A 19072-nucleotide genomic window follows, 5' to 3' on the forward strand; every position below is an offset into this window, starting at 1 on the left:
TATTTAACCGTATATTTTCACATTTAATGTCATTATTATGCCAGAGAAGGAAAGAAAAGAGGCAGCATTTGAATGAGTGGGGCAGGTGCATTTGCACAGAGCGCCTCATGAATAGCTGCTCCCCCATTAGCCATGCACGGCTCTGAAGCGCGCATAAATAATAGCTGGCACCGCTGATAAAAAAAAAAAAAAAGCGCACCTTGGGGCCTCTCTCCCCCTCTCCCCCCCTCCATCTCTCTTTCTTTCTTTCTTTCTTCCACTCGCTTTCTCTCTCTAAGGTCATCTTCTTCTTCTTTTTTTCTTTTTTTTCTTTTAGCAAAGCATTTAGGCTACGGGACAACTCCAAAAAGCCAGATTTTTACCCTTGCCTGTTACTTAGGCACGACAAAAATCTGAGATGTTTTCTGCTATTATGTCCCATCTGCCCCGCATTTGTAATCCTGCCCCTTGCAGAACAAATCCACTGGACTCGTGCCTTCCTATTGAGACGCTAGAAGCATAGAAGACAGCCTCAGAGCGCTCTATTAAGAGCAAACAAAACAGAGGACCTCGGCTTTTAAAAGCAAAACGAGAAAACAATCTGAAAGCGTCAAGTTAATATTTCCCGATTGGCTTTACACGTCGCAGATTTTGCTTGTAAGTTGCATGTTCGTGAGTGGAAGTACTCGGCTCGGGACAGAAGGAATGGGATACCCGAGCAGAGAAGTGAGGGGATGGAGAAGACGGAAAGGATGGACGCTCTTGGTTTGGGTCGTTGTTGTCAGCTTGGCTTTAGCTGACGGACGGAGAGTGAGGCAGCCCAGATGCCCCCACGGATGCACCTGCACAAAAGATAATGCCCTATGTGAGAGTGTCCGATCTGTGCCCCACACTTTCCCATCCGACGTCGTTTCACTGTAAGTGATGCTGCATGAAGTGGTGAAGTGTCAGAAAGCTTAATACATTCTGTGTCATATTTCCACTTTGATTTGTTTCTCCTTTTAATCAGATCTTTTGTCAAGTCTGGATTTAATGAAATTACTGGAGGAAGCTTTGCGCACACACCTACCCTACACCTGCTGTGAGTAATAGCTTTTAATCTATCTATTTATCTATGTATCTATCAATTTATGTATCTGTCAATCTGTCTGCCTATTTATTTATCTGTCTATTTATAATTTATGTCTGCCTGTCTGTCTCACTGCTTCCTTGATTTAAAAGTAAGGTTGTGTCTTAACAGGCAACTTGCACACAGGCTTAGATTCAGCTTTAAAGGGGGAATTCTCTGTAATGGTGTCTGGATTATGCAATAGACCACATGGCTAGAGCAACTAACAGCAAGAGGAACAGTGTGTGTGTGTGCATATCTTCTTTAGAAACAGGGTGGCTGAGATAAACAATGAGCATGTTCTCTTATTCTCCTGAAGAATTCAGCCCTAATCTGTAGTCAAATAACAGGCGTGCACATGAGTGTTCACCTTCTCCTAACAGTGCTGTTGATTAATGGCCTTCATTATTTAGTATCTTGACAGGACTTGAGTCTATTGAGCAAATGCGTTCTTGCAAATCCACAAATTAACAGCAAGGTCAGACTTAACTGTACTCTACGCCGCACATAATAACATGCTGTCAAGCGTCAGTCTAGCTTTCCTGGCACCGGTTCCTTCATTCTCTCAGATGACGGTGAAGTCGAGGCTAAATGTGCACGAAGCCTCAAACGTAGGAGGACGTAGCATCACGCATCTGAAGACCGAGCTCGTGACTGTTAGGAGAGAGGTAACTGAAGATGAGTGAATAAGTGGACTGCCTCATCTGTTATTTTTCCCTGCAAAGGTGACTTGAAGCATCTTAACCTCCATTAAGGCATGCTTGATCAGTGCCACTGTTTTGTAGTCTGCATTAGCCAAATGTCAGGGTAACTGGCTTCCTCATTTTAAAGACTTTAACATCTTAGGATTGTAATATTTCAACCTTGACATAATAATAAATAATACTGATGGTACTTTTGTTCAATATTTAAAAGAAAAGAGCCGCTCTGTACAGTAACCAAATGCCAGCTTAATAATAAACAAAAACCCTTTAAGATTTTTAATAATCTGGTGGAGATGAGGTGTACAATATGTTGCCGATGGACACGATTCTTGATTCTTTGCCATTTCTTATGAGAAACATGTAGGAGTGAGTGGTTGTTTCTCTGTTTAATCTGAGTCATTCATTGACCACATACACAGTGGGTAGAAGTAGTGAATGAGTGTTGTCCAATTTCTCTGCTTTTTGCAATAGACTTACTGCCATTGACATTACGTAAACATCCATGACCTTTTCTTATTGTGCACAGCCCACACAAATCAATATCTTGTTGGAGTTCATCTCAGTTAAGTTGTGAAACACAAACAACCAGCTGTTAAGAAAAATCTATGTACAGTTGCTTTAAATATGGCAATTTGCATTAGTCTAAACGCTTCCATCCTTTATATTTTGCTTCCAAAGAACCAGACTTTATCTATATAATATCTTTATAATTTTTAAAGTGGTCTTCATCAACAGTTTTCCAGGCTTTCCGAAGACCTTTCAAAAGTTTACGTTGGAGATTGGCTGCTTTTTCACTCATTTTCATTCCAGTCATTCTACCTGACCCTTTTCAGAGGAATGTTTCTTTTGTTGTTGAGCTACTTTTAAATTTCATTTTTAGGCACTGTTATACTAGCCTGCCACAAAGGTGCATAATTTGTTTCCTGTGGACACACTTTGTAAAGGACACACTGCACAGTGTGCCAAGACCTGACAGAACCTGAAAAATGCATCTGGCCCTTTAGTTGATCCGTCTGTTCACTGAAGCCTCATCAGAAATGTCATGGAAGGGTGGCTGTCAAGAGCATTTCATAGGGAAACAGAAAAAGATTCAGGTATGCCAAATTACACAAGAAATGAACTGAAAAACCGCAGCGATCTGTGTTACAGAGTGATGAATCTAAATTTGAAATGTTTCATTCATCTCTATTCATGTATGGAGGAGGTCAGGAGAGAGGTGCAACAGTGAGTGTTTGAAACTGTCTGTAAAAGACTGTCATATTTGCCATTTTTTATGAGAAATATTATCTCATATAATGTCATATTATTGCATTTCAGCCAGCGGTGTTGTCAAAAATCTATTGAAGTATGAACGCAGAAAAGTGATATCAAATTTTGATGTTATTCTTATGAGAGCTATCTATCTATCTATCTATCTATCTATCTATGTCTTTTTTGGTTTGTTTTTCCTTCACAGATTGTTCACAGCAAACTCATTTGACCTGATTGATGAGGATGCATTTCAAGGTTTACCACATCTTGAATACCTGTAAGTAACTGTTTTTAATTCATGTGCAGAAAACATTTGTGTGCTGTTGTATGAAACACTGTATCATAATTGCATATTTTTTGTATTAAACAAATATGAGGCACATGCTGATTAATAACAGCACTATGTGAACCTGTGCGGAAATATTGCACTCAAAACCTTACTGTAGTGCATGCTTGGTTACATGATGGCATATAAATCTATCTGAACGATGAGGCTTTACCCATAAGCATGTTTACACTAATGTTCCCTGTTTGGGTGCTCCATCCAACTACAACCACAGCTAGTTAAATGGCTGAAAACACTTGTTTGCATTTTGAATGTGTTTACAGTATAATTTACTTTGACATGTTTTCCCAGTGTTTTACTAGCCTTAGCGATCATGTAAAACTCTCCATAGCCTGATTGCAGTAAACATCTCATCTTCTTACAGGACCACAATAGATGTCAGTATTCATTGTGTGTAGGATTTCATGACTTACTCTCATTCATTCTGCTTCTCATTCACAGATTTATTGAAAACAACAAAATTGCTGAAATATCCCCATATGCTTTCCGGGGCCTGAAAGCTCTAGTACATCTGTAAGTATTTTGGTTTGAAAAAACTTTAACTCAGTTCTTGTTATCCTCTTTCTTCCTCCAGTCTTTACTTATCTTCTCCTTAATCCCTGTCCAGGGAATAGTCCCATCTCTCGTTTGTTCCTTTCTATTTTCTTAGAACTTGTGGCTTTTTCCTTTCTTCACATTAACATCTGCATTGTCCCTTTCACACGTCTGTTTCACTTTTCGAGTAATCTGAGGTAAAAAGTAACTGAACATTATTTTTCGAGGTATCCTGACATACCCTCCATCAGTTTGCCTTTTCTGTCCCCGTTTCACTTTGTCACTGTCTGGAATGAAAAGGTAGGCAAAAGCGCTGCTGCCAGTAATCATTTCTCAAGGTGACTGAAGATATCAGCTGGATCAGGTTGCAGAAGGGCAGGTCTGGATGTTTCATTGCAGATAAGCTGTTCATATATTTTAGACAGTAAAATAGACTTGATTTTGTCAAAGTTTGATTTTTCTAAAACCAAAAAAAGAAGCTATTAGTGTGAATATTGGATACAACTGCTCAAAATCTGCCTAGACAATTTATAAAACCACTATTCTGTCCTGTAGAACAAAACTATACGAAATATGCTAACACATTCTTAACAGTGTTTTTTCTAAACACAGTGACAATGTCACCTCAAAGCCTGCCAGAACTAAAGGTAGGTGAGAGCGCGAGTGACTTATCGGTCAAGTTAAATATAACTGTGCTGTAACCTTAAACCGGGTGACCTATCACTCTGTGACTCTCCAACATGTTTTCCCTTTAACATCATGCAGCACAGGGCAAACAAGATTTTAGCATATTGGTCTTCCTTGTCATCCCTTCATCATCCTTATGATCACCACCATCTTTTAAACTATATATTGTTATGAAGAGGAATAAAAGTCAAATAGGAGAGATTAAAACATTTATCCCAACATCAGCAAAGTATAGAAAATAGTTTGATCTACAAGAAATCACAAGCAAATGGTTTTTAAAAAGATTTACACTGAAAGTGAATCCACTTCAATGTGCTATGGATGAAGAATTAAGAATCAAGTTTTACCAAACTTCTACAAAACAGGCAGCAAACATGCAAGAAAGGTAAACAGATACTGCAACAAAGACTGAGTGGAAAGGCAGGACTATTTATACACGTGAAGGTAATCAGGGGAGTGCAAACAGCTGGGGGAAGAAAAAGAAAGACAATCAGTAACAGTGAGACAAGAGGGGAAGTAAAACTAAAGACAAGACATCAGAAAAATGAATAGAAAAATACAACAGGGAATAACAATTGGGAAACTCAGACACATGAATAAACTTAAACCAATCAAACAGAGGATACATTGTCCACCAGCCCTCTTCAAAAACAGTAATACCTGAATCAGGCCAGAGTTAACAAATCCATGGTGTGGTACTGTAGACCAACAGATATTCTGATAAAAGCAACATAATAAAACCTTGTCTATATAAGAATAATTATCTAGGTAACGAGTTTAATTGCTTTTGTCAAAGTTATAACTTTACAAATGGAGTTTTCCTGTAGGCAAGATAATTCACTGCAAAGGGAAGGTCAGATCCAAGCTCCAGTAGGGGATCACTGCTCTAGAATTAAATCATTTTCCAATAACAATGTATGCAATAAAATATGAAGCGCTAAAACTGTCAGCTAAGATTTTTTTATATTGCTAACATGACTCAGAAAGTGCCATAGCATGTCAGTGAAGATGCCCTTTTTCGGTTCCCTTCTAGAAAAAAGTAAACAAACGCTGATACCACATGCAGTATCAGAGGACACTTTAAGAGCATCACACACAGTAAATACATTATTAAAGGGCATCTGCAAGGAGTTATATTGGAATCCTTTCCACTCTGCTCTAACCTCATGTGTTTGCTTAGTGCATTCTTGCATAAACTGTAAAGTTAAAAGGTCTCTCTTCCTTGGAGAACCAACTTTCATATAAATAATGCAGTGTTCATGGATTACGCCAACATTTCATTTCATTCACATCTCTCTGTGTGTTTTGAAGTTCAGTCTCTAGCTCCAGGGTTTGTTTTTGTTGTAGGTTTTTTTGTACTGTTGGCCAAAAAAATACCCTGCATTTGACAGCACCGGAGAAGCTAGACTATATACAAGGTAACAAACAACCACACACTCACTTATGACATACTCTGAAAGGAACAACTCGGCTACATCTGGGGGGAAAAAAACAACTGCATCAGTCAGATACATACGTGCAGAACATGATCAACTTGAAGTCAAAACATTTAATTAACACAGAACTTGGAATATGAAATAGACCCAGGCAACTTCTTCTCTTCTATCAATAACAACTGCTGCTACTATACAAATCAACAGTACAACCAGGGGGCTGGGGTGAGATGGTCAATTATCTAGTTTAACTGTAGAAGTCTATATACAAATTTTATTAATAACAAGGATTATCTAAACCAGTTTTTACATCAATTCAGTGTCATTACCATATCTGAAACTTGTATTAACATGGATAAAGGAATGGACTTTGAACTGAAGGGTTATGAATTCACGTATATACTTTATTAACACAATGTACTGCATGAACCTGGTCCCTAAAGTAACCAGATCTACTAGAATCACATCACATTGAGCCACTCTCATAGACAACATTTTTACAAATGACACTGAAAATAAGACAGTAAGCGCACTTCTGATTAATGACATCAGTGACCATCTTCCTGTTTTTACAGTCTGTGATAGGAATTACAAGATTAAAAATATGGACAGAAAAAAAGTACACACGATTCAGAACAGAGGAATCAATAAATGCTTTTAAAAACCATTTCATGAAACAGAAACAGGTGAAATATATCAAAAACAAGATGCCAAGTAAGTATGATGAATTCCTTAGATTATTTACATTACTGTATAATACAAACTGTCCAATAATGCAATATAATAGAAAACATGAGTAAATAAAAATAATATTAAAAGGATATGAGAAATACTGACCAGCGTTGTATAACGTAGGTCTACACCATCACTGAACCTGAGATAACAGAGGAAAAACTGGATACCTTGATAGACAGAAATCATTATTCCATGGTCCATGTAGCTGTTGTTTTTGAAATGGTTAAAACATGTAAAAATAAGAAATCCTTGGATTTTAATGATATTGATAAGTCAGTAGTTAAGAAAGCTCTTAAGGCTATTTTAAGATTTAATTTGGAATTTATCATTTCAAACTGGTATATTTTCAGACAGAATGAAAATAGCAAGAGATAAACCTTTATACAAATCTGACAACAAACACCATTTCAAAAACTACAGGTCTGTTTCTTTACTATGTCAATTCTTAGAAAATCTTGAAAAACTGTATAACAATCGACTGGAAAAACATATAGATAAACATAAACTGCTCACCGAGAGCCTGAGGGCTCAGATCAAACAGATCAACATCACTGGCACTATTAGATTCAATAGAATACATCACAAATTCTATAGACAAAAAGCAATATGTGGCTGGATAATTCATAGATTTAAGCATTTGACACAATAGATCGGGATATATTAGTAAGAAAACTGTATCATTATAGTGTCGGGGGGTAGTTTTAAATTGGGTTGGGAGTTATTTAAGAGACAGGAAGCAGTTTGTGAAATTAAATGGTTGTTGCTCTGTATGCATGGACATTGCCTGTGGTGTACCCCAGGGGTCAGTTTTGGGCCCTAGATTCTTTAATTTATCAATGACATGTGTGAAGTGTCCAGAGTGTTAAAATGGTACTGTTCCTGATGATATAAACATTTTCTGCACTGGTGAGGATCTGCTGCATTTATTTGATGAGGTAACTAATGAAATAATTAAATTAAAGCTTGGGCATGATTAAAAACAAATTACTGTTACATTTGAATAAAACTACCTAATAAAACTGTTCTTTGGAAAGAGCAGATTAAGTATAAATGTAAAAACTCAAATAAATGGTGTTCATTTTGAAAGAGTCAATATAATAGATTTCTTTGGGTAATAATAGATGAGATACTTAATTAGAGAGCACAGATAAGATATATTCATTCCAGAGTATTAAGAAACATTGCAATACTGAACAAGACAAAGGAGGCATTAGACTGTATCACTCCATATTCTATAAGCTGTTGTGCAGAGGTCTGGGGCAATGACTATAAAAGTACATTAGATTCTCTTTTTATTCTTCAAAAAAAAAAAAGCAGTTCAGAACTACCAGGTGACATTCAACACATGTTTTTTCTTTTTGTTTTTTGAGACAAGGAAGCTATACCGTAATTTAATGGATTTCTTCTTGAAAGCTGTGAGTTTGAGTAATACCAGGAACAAAAAACAACAAGTTTTTGTTTTTCTATGCATGGAGTGAAACTGTGGAACAATTTGAGTGTGGAGTTGGCCAAACATAAAGCAGTTCAAAGATAGTTATAAAGATATGATTTTATATTTGTATAATTAACTTTTCAAAACTGGAAGTATTGGCTTTGTTGTGTGGAGGCTTATAGAGCTACAAAAACATAATGCTCTGATAATTTGTACTGTATGTGTCATATACGTTATATTAGAAATATTTTCATTGTTATTACTGCGGTTTGTATCAGTAAGGAAGCTAAATAAATATTAACTGATAACTTATGGCGAGGAGGCGGGATTAAATAAGTGTGCACTTCTTCCCATTCCTTTTTAATATGTAAGTGAATCAGAACAGGTGAAGCAATATTGAAATGTATTTTGTTTTATTTTGTATAGTACTTTTTTTCTTTTCTTTGCTAAATGAACTGTATATTTTTAGAAGATTTGAAATAAATTGAACACAAGTGTGACCAGTGTTAACAGAACAAAATACACAGAACAGTAATGCACAATTCAGGTATGTGAAGGACAGATCGGTGTGATTGCTCTTTTTTAATTTAAATTTTTACATTTAAAAAACAAACAAACTGCTGTATCAAAAGAAAAATCCCACATCTGGGACAAATAGTATAGTAAAGTAAACATATTGCATCTTAATTCGTTTATGTGTTTTTTACTGCCTTCCATTTCAAGCACCTGTTACATGTCATGAGAGGAATCTAGAAGTAGTCAGGTTTTGTGACATGTTTATTTGTTTGTAATGTCCTTGGTTTTATTCTGTTTCTCAAGTCATTCTGTTCCACCAACCAATGAAAAATACATTAAGGGAAATGGATATGTCAGAAGAGTTGCACTCTACATCTAATGTAATCACTTTGTTTATTATTTTTTTCCTTTTTGCTGATTAGGAGTCTGGCTTACAACAACCTTGAGACACTGCCCAAAGATGTTTTTAAGGGCATGGATGCTTTGACCAAAGTGTGAGTCTGTTTTTCCTTAATCCATCCTCACAATGCAAATATACACTTTAGTTATTACTAATATGGTCATCAAGGGTTCATTGTATTTGTGTTTGATTACTATTTATATGCTGTATGTTTAGTCCTTTTCACACAGTTTGAAAAACATAAGTAGTTACTAAATCTATATTTGTTAGGATGCCTGGGTCGTTGACTCAGGGTTTTTGAGTTTATTATATTATTTATACTTTCTAGTTTTTGGTTTCTTTGAGTTCTGTCTTATGGTTTATGTCTCTGTCTTCTTTAGTTGCTCTGTCTCCCCTATCACCTGTATCCCCTTGTCTAGTTCGCGTCTATGTGTATCCTTAGTTCCTATATCCCCGTGTTCAGTCAGTGTTTGTGTCTGCCCTGGTCCCACGTCTCTGTTCCCTCTGTAGTGCCTGCATGTGAGTCTGTGTTATGTGTTTCCTGTTTTACTTTGAAGGTCTCTGTCTTATCTCAGTGTGTTCAGTTTACGCTTCTTTGGTCTCGTCAGTTCTGATTTGCCCCAGCTGTGTTTCCCTCCTGTTACTCATTCCCTGATTGCTCCCTCTGTGTATTTAAGCCCTGTGTTTCTCTGTGTCCGTGTTGCGATCTACCGTTTATTTTGCTGTGTGTTTTGCCCATCCACTGGTGTTAGTTTATTTTGAGTTTTGTTCCAGTTATGTTATGTTTGCGTTCAGCATTAAAGCTGTTTTGGTTTACGTTCTGTCTCCGGAGTCTGCACCTTGGGTCCTATTCCTGTCTGCACACAGCCGTCACCTAACAGAAGATCGCGACCAGAACATGGACCCTGCAGACTCCTTTTTCTCAGAGTTCAACGGCGAGATGGAGCGGCTGGTGAGCCTGCTCGACCGCATCGCCCAGTCCCCGGATTTAAGGACCATGGCAGTGGGGCTGAGCGCGGTGGAGGCCATCGTTCGGCATAATCCCCGGCTTAGCCAGTTTGCTAAGGACACTGAGTTGGGGAACACCATAACTGCCTGGAGAGAGCAAGTCAGGGCGAGTGAGCTTGCTCTCTCCCTCACTACATCTTCCCCACCGCTGCCGCAGGACAACGCACACTCTGCCTCATCGTCACTGCAGGCTTCCTCCCCTTCCACACGCCAGCCGGGACCTTGTTCGCCTGTCCGTTCGCCTGCCTTTTTTCTGGCGGCTGTGTGGTCGGAGGATGAGGAGGAGGTCTCCGTTTCTCCACGGGTTCCTGTTCCCTCATCTAAAAGGAAGCGACGCCACCGTCGCTCCTCTCCTCGGTCATCCATTCAGCTTCCTGTCTCCGCTGGAGGGTCCGAGGGGCCCGTTCAGCCACCTGTCTCCGCTGGAGGGTCCGAGGGGCCCGTTCAGCCACCTGTCTCCGCTGGAGGGTCCGAGGGGCCCGTTCAGCCACCTGTCTTCGCTGGAGGGTCCGAGGGGCCCGTTCAGCCTCACGCCTCGTCAGCCGGAGGGCCCGGGGAGCCCGTTCAGCCTCACGCCACGTCAGCCGGAGGGCCCGGGGAGCCCGTTCAGCCTCACGCCACGTCAGCCGGAGGGCCCGGGGAGCCCGTTCAGCCTCACGCCACGTCAGCCGGAGGGCCCGAGGGGCCCGTTCAGCCTCACGCCACGTCAGCCGGAGGGCCCGGGGGGCCCGTTCAGCCTCACGCCACGTCAGCCGGAGGGCCCGGGGGGCCCGTTCAGCCTCACGCCACGTCAGCCGGAGGGCCCGAGGGGCCCGTTCAGCCTCACGCCACGTCAGCCGGAGGGCCCGAGGGGCCCGTTCAGCCTCACGCCACGTCAGCCGGAGGGCCCGAGGGGCCCGTTCAGCCACCTGTCTCCGCTGGAGGGTCCGAGGAACCGCTTCAGCCATCTCTTCCTGCTGGAGGATCCGAGGGGCCCGCTTCAGCCATCTCTTCCTGCTGGAGGATCCGAGGGGCCCGTTCAGCCTCTTGCCTCGTCAGCTGGGGGTCCGGGAGGACCCAGCCAGCACGTCCCAGTGTCTGCTGATGGTTCTGGCGAGGCCATTCAGCCACCACCAGCTCCACCGCCTGGTCCGGCCTCCGAGTCTGCAGTTCCGTCTGGTCCGGCCTCCGCAGCTCCGCCTGGTCCGGCCTCCGCAGCTCCGCCTGGTCCGGCCTCCGAGTCGGCAGCTCCGTCTGGTCCGGCCTCTGTAGCTCCGCCTGGTCCGGCCTTCGAGTGTTCAGCTTCGTCTGCTCCTGAGGTCTCCATGCTGTCTGTTCCTGCACGTCCTGTCCGGCCTGCGCGTCCTGTCCGGCCTGCGCGTCCTGTCCGGCCTGCGCGTCCTGCTCGTCCTGCTCGCCCTGTCCAGCCTGCTCGTCCTGCACGTCCTGCCCGGCCGATGACTGGATGTTGTTGCCGTCATGGCCGGCTCCTTGACCTACGCCGCCGTCATGGACGGCCCCCTGAACTACGTCGCCGTCGGTGCCTCCCGCCCGGCCGGCCTCCTGATCTGCTCGGTCGCCGTCGGTGCCTCCCGCCTGGCCGGCCTCCTGACCTGTTTACTGGGCTCTTGGACCATCAGCCTCCGGGCCGCCCCCCTGACCTGCCCGGGTTTGGACTGTTGTGCCGTCAGCCTCCGGGCTGGCCCCCTGAACTTTTTCGACACTGTTGCCTGGGCCTATGCGCCTTTCGTGAGCCCTTTTGTTTGTTTGCTTTTGGACTATGCCTGGGCCTTGGTGCTGTTGTTTTGGACTTTGTTCCTGTGTTTTGTTCTGTTGCTTTCCGGGCTCCGTTGTTTGTTCTTTTTTTGTTTCTGGCTCCTTGTTTGGTTTGTTTCGAGCCCTCCATCCTGTTTCCCCCGCCGCCCACCCTGGTTGGGTTGTTTTTGTTTTTTTTGTTTTGATGTTTTGGTTTGGGCTGTCTGGAAGCCAGCCCTTAAGGGGGGGGGGTACTGTTAGGATGCCTGGGTCGTTGACCCAGGGTTTTTGAGTTTATTATATTATTTATACTTTCTAGTTTTTGGTTTCTTTGAGTTCTGTCTTATGGTTTATGTCTCTGTCTTCTTTAGTTGCTCTGTCTCCCCTATCACCTGTATCCCCTTGTCTAGTTTGCGTCTATGTGTATCCTTAGTTCCTATATCCCCGTGTTCAGTCAGTGTTTGTGTCTGCCCTGGTCCCACGTCTCTGTTCCCTCTGTAGTGCCTGCATGTGAGTCTGTGTTGTATTTCCTGTTTTACTTTGAAGGTCTCTGTCTTTTCTCAGTGTGTTCAGTTTACGCTTCTTTGGTCTCGTCAGTTCTGATTTGCCCCAGCTGTGTTTCCCTCCTGTTACTCATTCCCTGATTGCTCCCTCTGTGTATTTAAGCCCTGTGTTTCTCTGTGTCCGTGTTGCGATCTACCGTTTATTTTGCTGTGTGTTTTGCCCATCCACTGGTGTTAGTTTATTTTGAGTTTTGTTCCAGTTATGTTATGTTTGCGTTCAGCATTAAAGCTGTTTTGGTTTACGTTCTGTCTCCGGAGTCTGCACCTTGGGTCCTATTCCTGTCTGCACACAGCCGTCACCTAACAATATTAGTATTTCTCCTTCTTTTCAAAGAAAGAAACAATAACTGTGCAAGAAGGAAAATGAGAGAATAGTCTGAGAAAGTAAATCATTATAGAGGAAGCTATTACATACTGCGGTTGAGAAATCTAGAGAAAGGAAAGGCTGGGTTAAGATGCTACAATGTCAGGGTAAATGGTCAGCAAGTCAATTACACAACAAAAGAACTAGATACTGGCTTAGGTCACACTGACACAATCAGCTAGATTAATTCCTGTGTCTCTAGATTCACTAGACTCCACATTCAAGCTTAATAGCTATTCAAACTGAGAGTGTGTGATAAGCAGAGACTACCCAGGAGATGGGACACGTGCTGTGGTTTAGCAAACTGAACAGTTCTTGGAAATAAGAGGCCTGTAAGTTTTAAAAAGAATAAAGAAAGCAAGAAATAAAGAATAAATATTAACGATTTCATGTTGTAACGTTAGTGTTTTACTTGATTGTCATGGCAGGTTCTGGTTCTGTGGAGTTTTCCTTCCCACTGATTGCTGATTGAGCCCATCTGGTTGTTGGGGTTTTGTTTGTGTTATTGGAGGGTCTTAACCTTACAATGTAAAGCACCTTGAGGAAACTGTATAAAGAAAATTGAACTGTATTTTACTTGTGATCCATTCATGTAGGGATCTGCGAGGCAACAATTTGATCTGTGACTGCAAGCTCAAGTGGTTGGTGGAGTGGATGCACCACACCAATGCCACTCTAGACCAAATCTACTGCAGTGGCCCACCCATTCACCAGGGGAAGAAGATCAACGACCTGCTGCCTCACTCTTTTGACTGCATCGCAGCAGGTACCTTCCTCTTGCACATCTCCTTGTATCACAGCATCTACAGCATCTTTCTTTCATGTCTATTTAATTGTTATGTCCCACCTTTCAGAGTTTGCCACCTATCAGTCACTGAAGTTTGAGTCCATTTCGGTGGATGCCTTCACTCTTGGTAATGAACAATATGTCGTGTTTGCCCAGCCTTTTGCTGGGACATGCAGCTTCTTAGAATGGGATCACGTGGAGATGACCTTCAGAACATATGACACCATTGAAAGTGAGTTTTTCTCAAGTCAGTACGAGAATGTGTAAATATTCTCACCTGGAATGACCTCAATGTGTAGTATGTAAATGTATAAGAAACCCTGTATGGATTATATTGGTCTCAGTCAGAGTTGGCTTCCCTGTAGAACTTCACAATACATTTTTTCAAGTGACTGCAGTTGAGTATATATCTGATTGATGTAATTACTAGTTCCCATTCAAAATAATTACCCGTTTAAGCCAGCAGTATAATAAGAGATGTTTGACACAGCATACCCGCTAATGCAGAAAATTTCCTCTGCATCCAGGCATAAATGGAGTGCCTGGATGTAGAAAGATATCAGATCCTAGCACTACTTTGTGTCAGTCAGATCTTTGCCAACAGTGATGCACATAATATTTTTATCAGTCACAGAGATTTACTTTAACCTCAGAGTTACCACATTACGTCATTAAATGGTTTTGATAAGGTTTAGATAAATGTACTTGAAAAAAGGAACTACGGGTTTCATGTAGTATTTGTAGTTAGACACTCTTTATTGGATGAAAAAAAGGTTAGTGAGCCTAATTGTTCTTACATTCTAGTACAAACAGTTGCTTGGGTTCTGTGCATGTACTGAATGTGTATTTTGTTCTCTCTTTTACTCTTTAGGCACCTCAACTGTCGTCTGCAAGCCCATGCTAATTGAGAACCACCTCTTTGTCATTGTGGCCCAGTTGTTTGGGGGCTCACACATTTACAAGCATGACACCTCCGCCAGCAAGTTCATCAAGATCCAGGACATTGACATCCTAAAAATTCGCAAACCCAACGACATCGAGACCTTCATGATCGACGGAGAGTCTTTCTTTGTCATCGCTGACAGCTCTAAGGTTGGGCCTGTTTTCTTTCACTGTCACTCAAAATCAACAAAGTATTTCATGGCAGGTGGCATAAATTTGCATTTCGCTAGTGACGGTTTATTTTTTAAATGAATCTATTTCAGGGTTCAATTTAAAATTGCATTACTTGATTTTTAAAGTCTCAGTGGGTTAGCACTCCCTTACTTAACAGAACTTTTGAAACCCTACAGTCCTACTGGACTGTAGGGTCCAGTAGGTTCAAACCGCTGGTTTGAACCGCTGGTTCAAAGCACAGAGGGCTTTGAACCAGCGGCTCTTGAACTCTCCTAGAATCAGGCTTCAAAGCAGAGGCGTTAGGGCCTTTTCAGTGGTGGCTCCTAATCTTTGGAACAACTTACCTTTTTACTTAAGAACTGCCACGTCCCTCAATCATTTTAAAACACCTTTTAAAATCTATTTGTTCTCGCTTGCTTTCAAATCTAGTTGAGCAGAGTATCCTGGCTTTTAGTGTGCAAACACAGTGTTATTTACTTCTTTTATTTGATTTTTAGTGCATAGTTATTGTTGATTTAGCCATCATTGTATATACTGTATATTCTATATAACTTGTACAGTACTTTGGTCAGCTGGGGTTGTTAAAATGTGCAAACAGATATCAATTTTGACTTGACTTAAAAACAACAACAATACTGTAGACATGTCCTTATTACTGCATCCAGCCCCTGTATGAATAAATATCCTCTAATCTACTCTTCCCACCACGTCAGCCAGTCCTTCCCCGGGCGTCCTTCTCTGCAGCATGTCGGTCTGTGTCTGCTCCTGCTGATTAGCTTGTATTGCCAAATGTTCACATATGCTCTCACATATGCTTGGGGACAACTCAGGCACACAAGCACAGACACACCACCACACTCTGGTGTTTGGCTTCATGCAAAATTTGAAGTTTGTTGCCTAATTTTTTTTCATGTTGAGCTATAATTGTTTTCAACTGTAAATCACTATTGAGTACTTAATTAAAATGCTTGTTCAGGTTTTGAATGTAGTTGGCTTGAGCTGATGTTTTGTACATGTTCTTCCTGTAGGCGGGCTCCACAACGGTGTACAAATGGAACGGCAATGGATTTTATTCCCACCAGTCACTCCACCCTTGGTACAGGGATACAGATGTAGAATATCTAGAGATCTCCAACAAACCCCACCTGATTTTGTCAAGTAGCTCCCAGAGGCCTGTCGTGTACCAGTGGAACAGGAGCCAGAAAAAGTTTGACCGCAGGACTGACATACCGGACATGGAGGACGTCTTCTCCATCAAACACTTCCGAGTTCAAGGTGAGATCCATGCAAGCAAAAGGACACTGTGCAAACTTCTAGTTGCATCCATTAAGTTTAGTGCACCACATGCTTAATATTGGACTCAACTTTTTTTTTAAGTGTGGTTAATAAAAACATTTATGACCTACTTTCTTAGACTTGATTTATTACTCTTTATTTTCCCGCTGCATATCGTCGGCATTTATTTTGAAGGCGATAAGAGGCAATGTCACTGCCATAAAACCTGCACACAAATCAGACTGTAAAACATTATGATAGTGTGGGGTGGGGGTTTCTCTCTCATATTAACAGGTTACCTATTAGTGGCTATTAGCTGATGTCAGGGAAAAGTTAGTTCAAGGAAAGCAGTTTTCTTTCGAGGTTTACAACAGCTTCCGTATGCGTACTGGACACAGGTCTCCAAAGACAAATGACAGGGAATTAATTTGCAATTCCAACTTTATGGTTTCTCCCTCACCTTAGACCTCCCAGCAGAGAGAAATGTGGTACACCAGGCGCTCTGCCTACCAGGAGACACGCTCAGCCTTCTCTAAACAGGCAATCTGGGGTGTATACATAATATTATGAGAATATTATGGGTTTGCCATAACAGCTAGCCTAGTTAGGGCTGAAAGAAAAACTGAGAGAAAGCTTTATCTGTCATCAATCCCAGAGTAACATCTGCATCCACTTCTTCTTTCTCCCAAAACAGTGCATAAGGCTGAGATCAGCCCAACTCTGCTATGTGAGCAGACAGGGAAGACACGACTCAAGATCACAGCACACAATGTGTGAATATAAAATGAGTGAATGTGCATGAATAATGTAGCTCGAAATGTCTCCCACAGCTGAATAAATATTTGTAGCAAACAATGAATTATATTTGGGATTACATAATGTTTTTTTTGTGAGCTTTCCTGTGTCAGATCCGCATTTAGTGGCTGAATGTCTAAACTAAACGGCCTCTTGAAATCTTTGTCCTTTTCAAAGGTGATCTGTTTATATGCTTGACAAGATTCATCGGGGACTCCAAGGTGATGCGCTGGGACGGTGCCATGTTCAAAGAGGTCCAGACATTTCCTTCCCGTGGCTCTATGGTGTTCCAGCCCGTCTCCACCGGCAACTGGCAGTATGCCATCTTGGGCAGCGATTACTCACTGACGCAGGTCTACCAATGGGACACCAAGAGGGGCCAGTTTGTCCCATCTCAGGAGCTGAATATCCAGGCGCCTCGGGGATTTTCTCTGGTTTCCATTGACGACCGGGTGTTCCTACTGGCATCTAGCTTCAAGGGAAAAACTCAGATATACGAGCACCTCATGATCGATCTGAGCAATTAGGCCCATCGTCTAAATGCCTTTTCCCCGAGATTGTCGCTCTCGTCAGTCCCATTTTAATCAATCAACAATTTCCACCTTTGCTCAAACAAAAAGAGAGATTTGTCAAAATCCTGGTAGATTAGTTTGTAGCTAAACTTATAAATATTTTGTGATCAGCTGCAGTGGTCTGCAAGTCCTGTATTTATATCTCAATCCCTTAATATTTGGAAATGCCTTATTTTCCATTTAAAGTTGTGAAGTCAGTGATCTTCTTTGTCTATTATTCAACTCCAAAGGCAGAAGACATTCACACATGAGTTTGCTATTAATCTACATACAGTTTTGTTTCTCCTATAGGATTTTGATAGTGCTGATTACCATTCATGTTTTGTTGTTGTTGTTTTTGTTTTTGGAAATGGGGTCTATAATGGAAAATACATTATAGACTATGGGACATTAACCTACAATACTAATAGCTGTGTTGTGTTTAAGTACTTGATTTATTTGCTTGTGTAGGTTAGTCTCATTCATCCTGTCACATGAGCCATTCAACTGACAGGCTTGACAGATACCTTACAGAAAACAGACAATCTGACAAATGTACAAAACCCCCTTTTCACCTTTAAATCTATGATTATAGATGTAGTGCTGTACTTAGCAATAAAGCATTTTGTCAGTATTTGACACCTGAGCTTCATAATAATACTACTTTCAACCAAATGCAGGTAAAAATTGGACTACTTGCTAAGAACCGTGTCTTTTCCATGGCAGCTAGTTGGCAGCTTGTAATTATTTCACTTCAATAAATGGAACGACAAATCTGCTAAACACTGTGAGAAACTGAGTTTAAAAAAAAAAGAACTGCTTCCTCTCTGCTCTCAGTTGAACAAGACTGTGTGCGCAACACACTCATGGCGTTGATTTCTGATGAATGCCTCGCTAGAAGCATCCCACTGTGTCACCCAGCCCTTTCTCTTTCACTGCAACCTTACCCCTTTTCTCCCCCGTTGACAAAGCCATTGTTGTCTTTACTCTGCAACGAAAAGCCAACCACTGTGCCGCACATACTACCTATGCTTTCATGTGCGCCTCTTATTCTGACACAAAAGAAGTTTGATGACAATTAAAAACTTCACTGAGAACAATTTGCCAAAAAAATAATGTTTACGTTTTTACAATATTGTGTAAATTATGTTACTTTTGTATGTAGAGGGGACCACACTCGATGCTTCTTTTTTTGGTGTAGATATAGTGATAAGATTTGGTGTAACGTGATACTTCTGCTGTAGACTTACTTGTGTCACTTTTATCTAGTTGAGTAAGGATAGAGGATATTACATGTCCCTTTGCCTTCTTTTCGCATTTTATTTTATGTACAGTGGTAATAAAATACTAAATCAGCAAGCAACTTCTCGTATTGTTTTTTGTTCAATTATACTTACAAACTGAATGAATTTAGTCTTTATGATTTGATTTGTATTCAGCTGATTCTCTTCACTTGATAATAAAAAAGTGTTCCTTTTTTTTTTTTTTTTTTTTTTTTTTTTTTAACCACAGTGGCATCCAGTCCTGAGGTGAAAACTGTATTGGGACACCACATGGTGGTGGGAATAAAGGATTTAACATTACTGTTTTCACAAGGATACCAATCTATTACTGAGTAAAATGTGTTTCTTGATAAAAAAAAAATATTGTCAAAATTAATTCAAGCTAAATAAATAAAATCCTGAAATCTCATTATTATTGTGAACTAGGCTCACATTCAGAAATGAATGACAAACACTAAAACTCATTTTTCT

The 19072-nt window shown here is 41.1% G+C and overlaps 1 protein-coding gene across 1 annotated transcript; it reads left to right on the top strand.

Moving 5' to 3' along the window:
* Positions 1-184: 184 nt before the first annotated feature.
* On the top strand, positions 185-18677 carry lgi1b (leucine-rich, glioma inactivated 1b). The gene is made up of 10 exons (XM_082543326.1): positions 185-896; positions 989-1060; positions 3248-3319; positions 3830-3901; positions 9148-9219; positions 13391-13560; positions 13649-13813; positions 14453-14673; positions 15726-15972; positions 16945-18677. Exons 1-10 carry the CDS (start codon positions 646-648, stop codon positions 17292-17294), a joined length of 1692 nt encoding a protein of 563 aa, XP_082399452.1. The 5' UTR covers positions 185-645; the 3' UTR covers positions 17295-18677.
* The last annotated feature ends 395 nt before the right edge of the window (positions 18678-19072 follow it).

The sequence above is a fragment of the Aulonocara stuartgranti genome (assembly GCF_965226115.1).
Source record: "Aulonocara stuartgranti genome assembly, chromosome: 8".
Classification (NCBI taxonomy): domain Eukaryota; kingdom Metazoa; phylum Chordata; class Actinopteri; order Cichliformes; family Cichlidae; genus Aulonocara; species Aulonocara stuartgranti.

Coding starts and splice junctions, on each gene's coding strand:
- lgi1b (XM_082543326.1), top strand. CDS start 646: ATGTTCGTGAGTGGAAGTACTCGGCTCGGGACAGAAGGAATGGGATAC. Junction 3,902..9,147: donor CTGAAAGCTCTAGTACATCT/GTAAGTATTTTG, acceptor TTTGCTGATTAG/GAGTCTGGCTTACAACAACC. Junction 9,220..13,390: donor ATGGATGCTTTGACCAAAGT/GTGAGTCTGTTT, acceptor CCATTCATGTAG/GGATCTGCGAGGCAACAATT.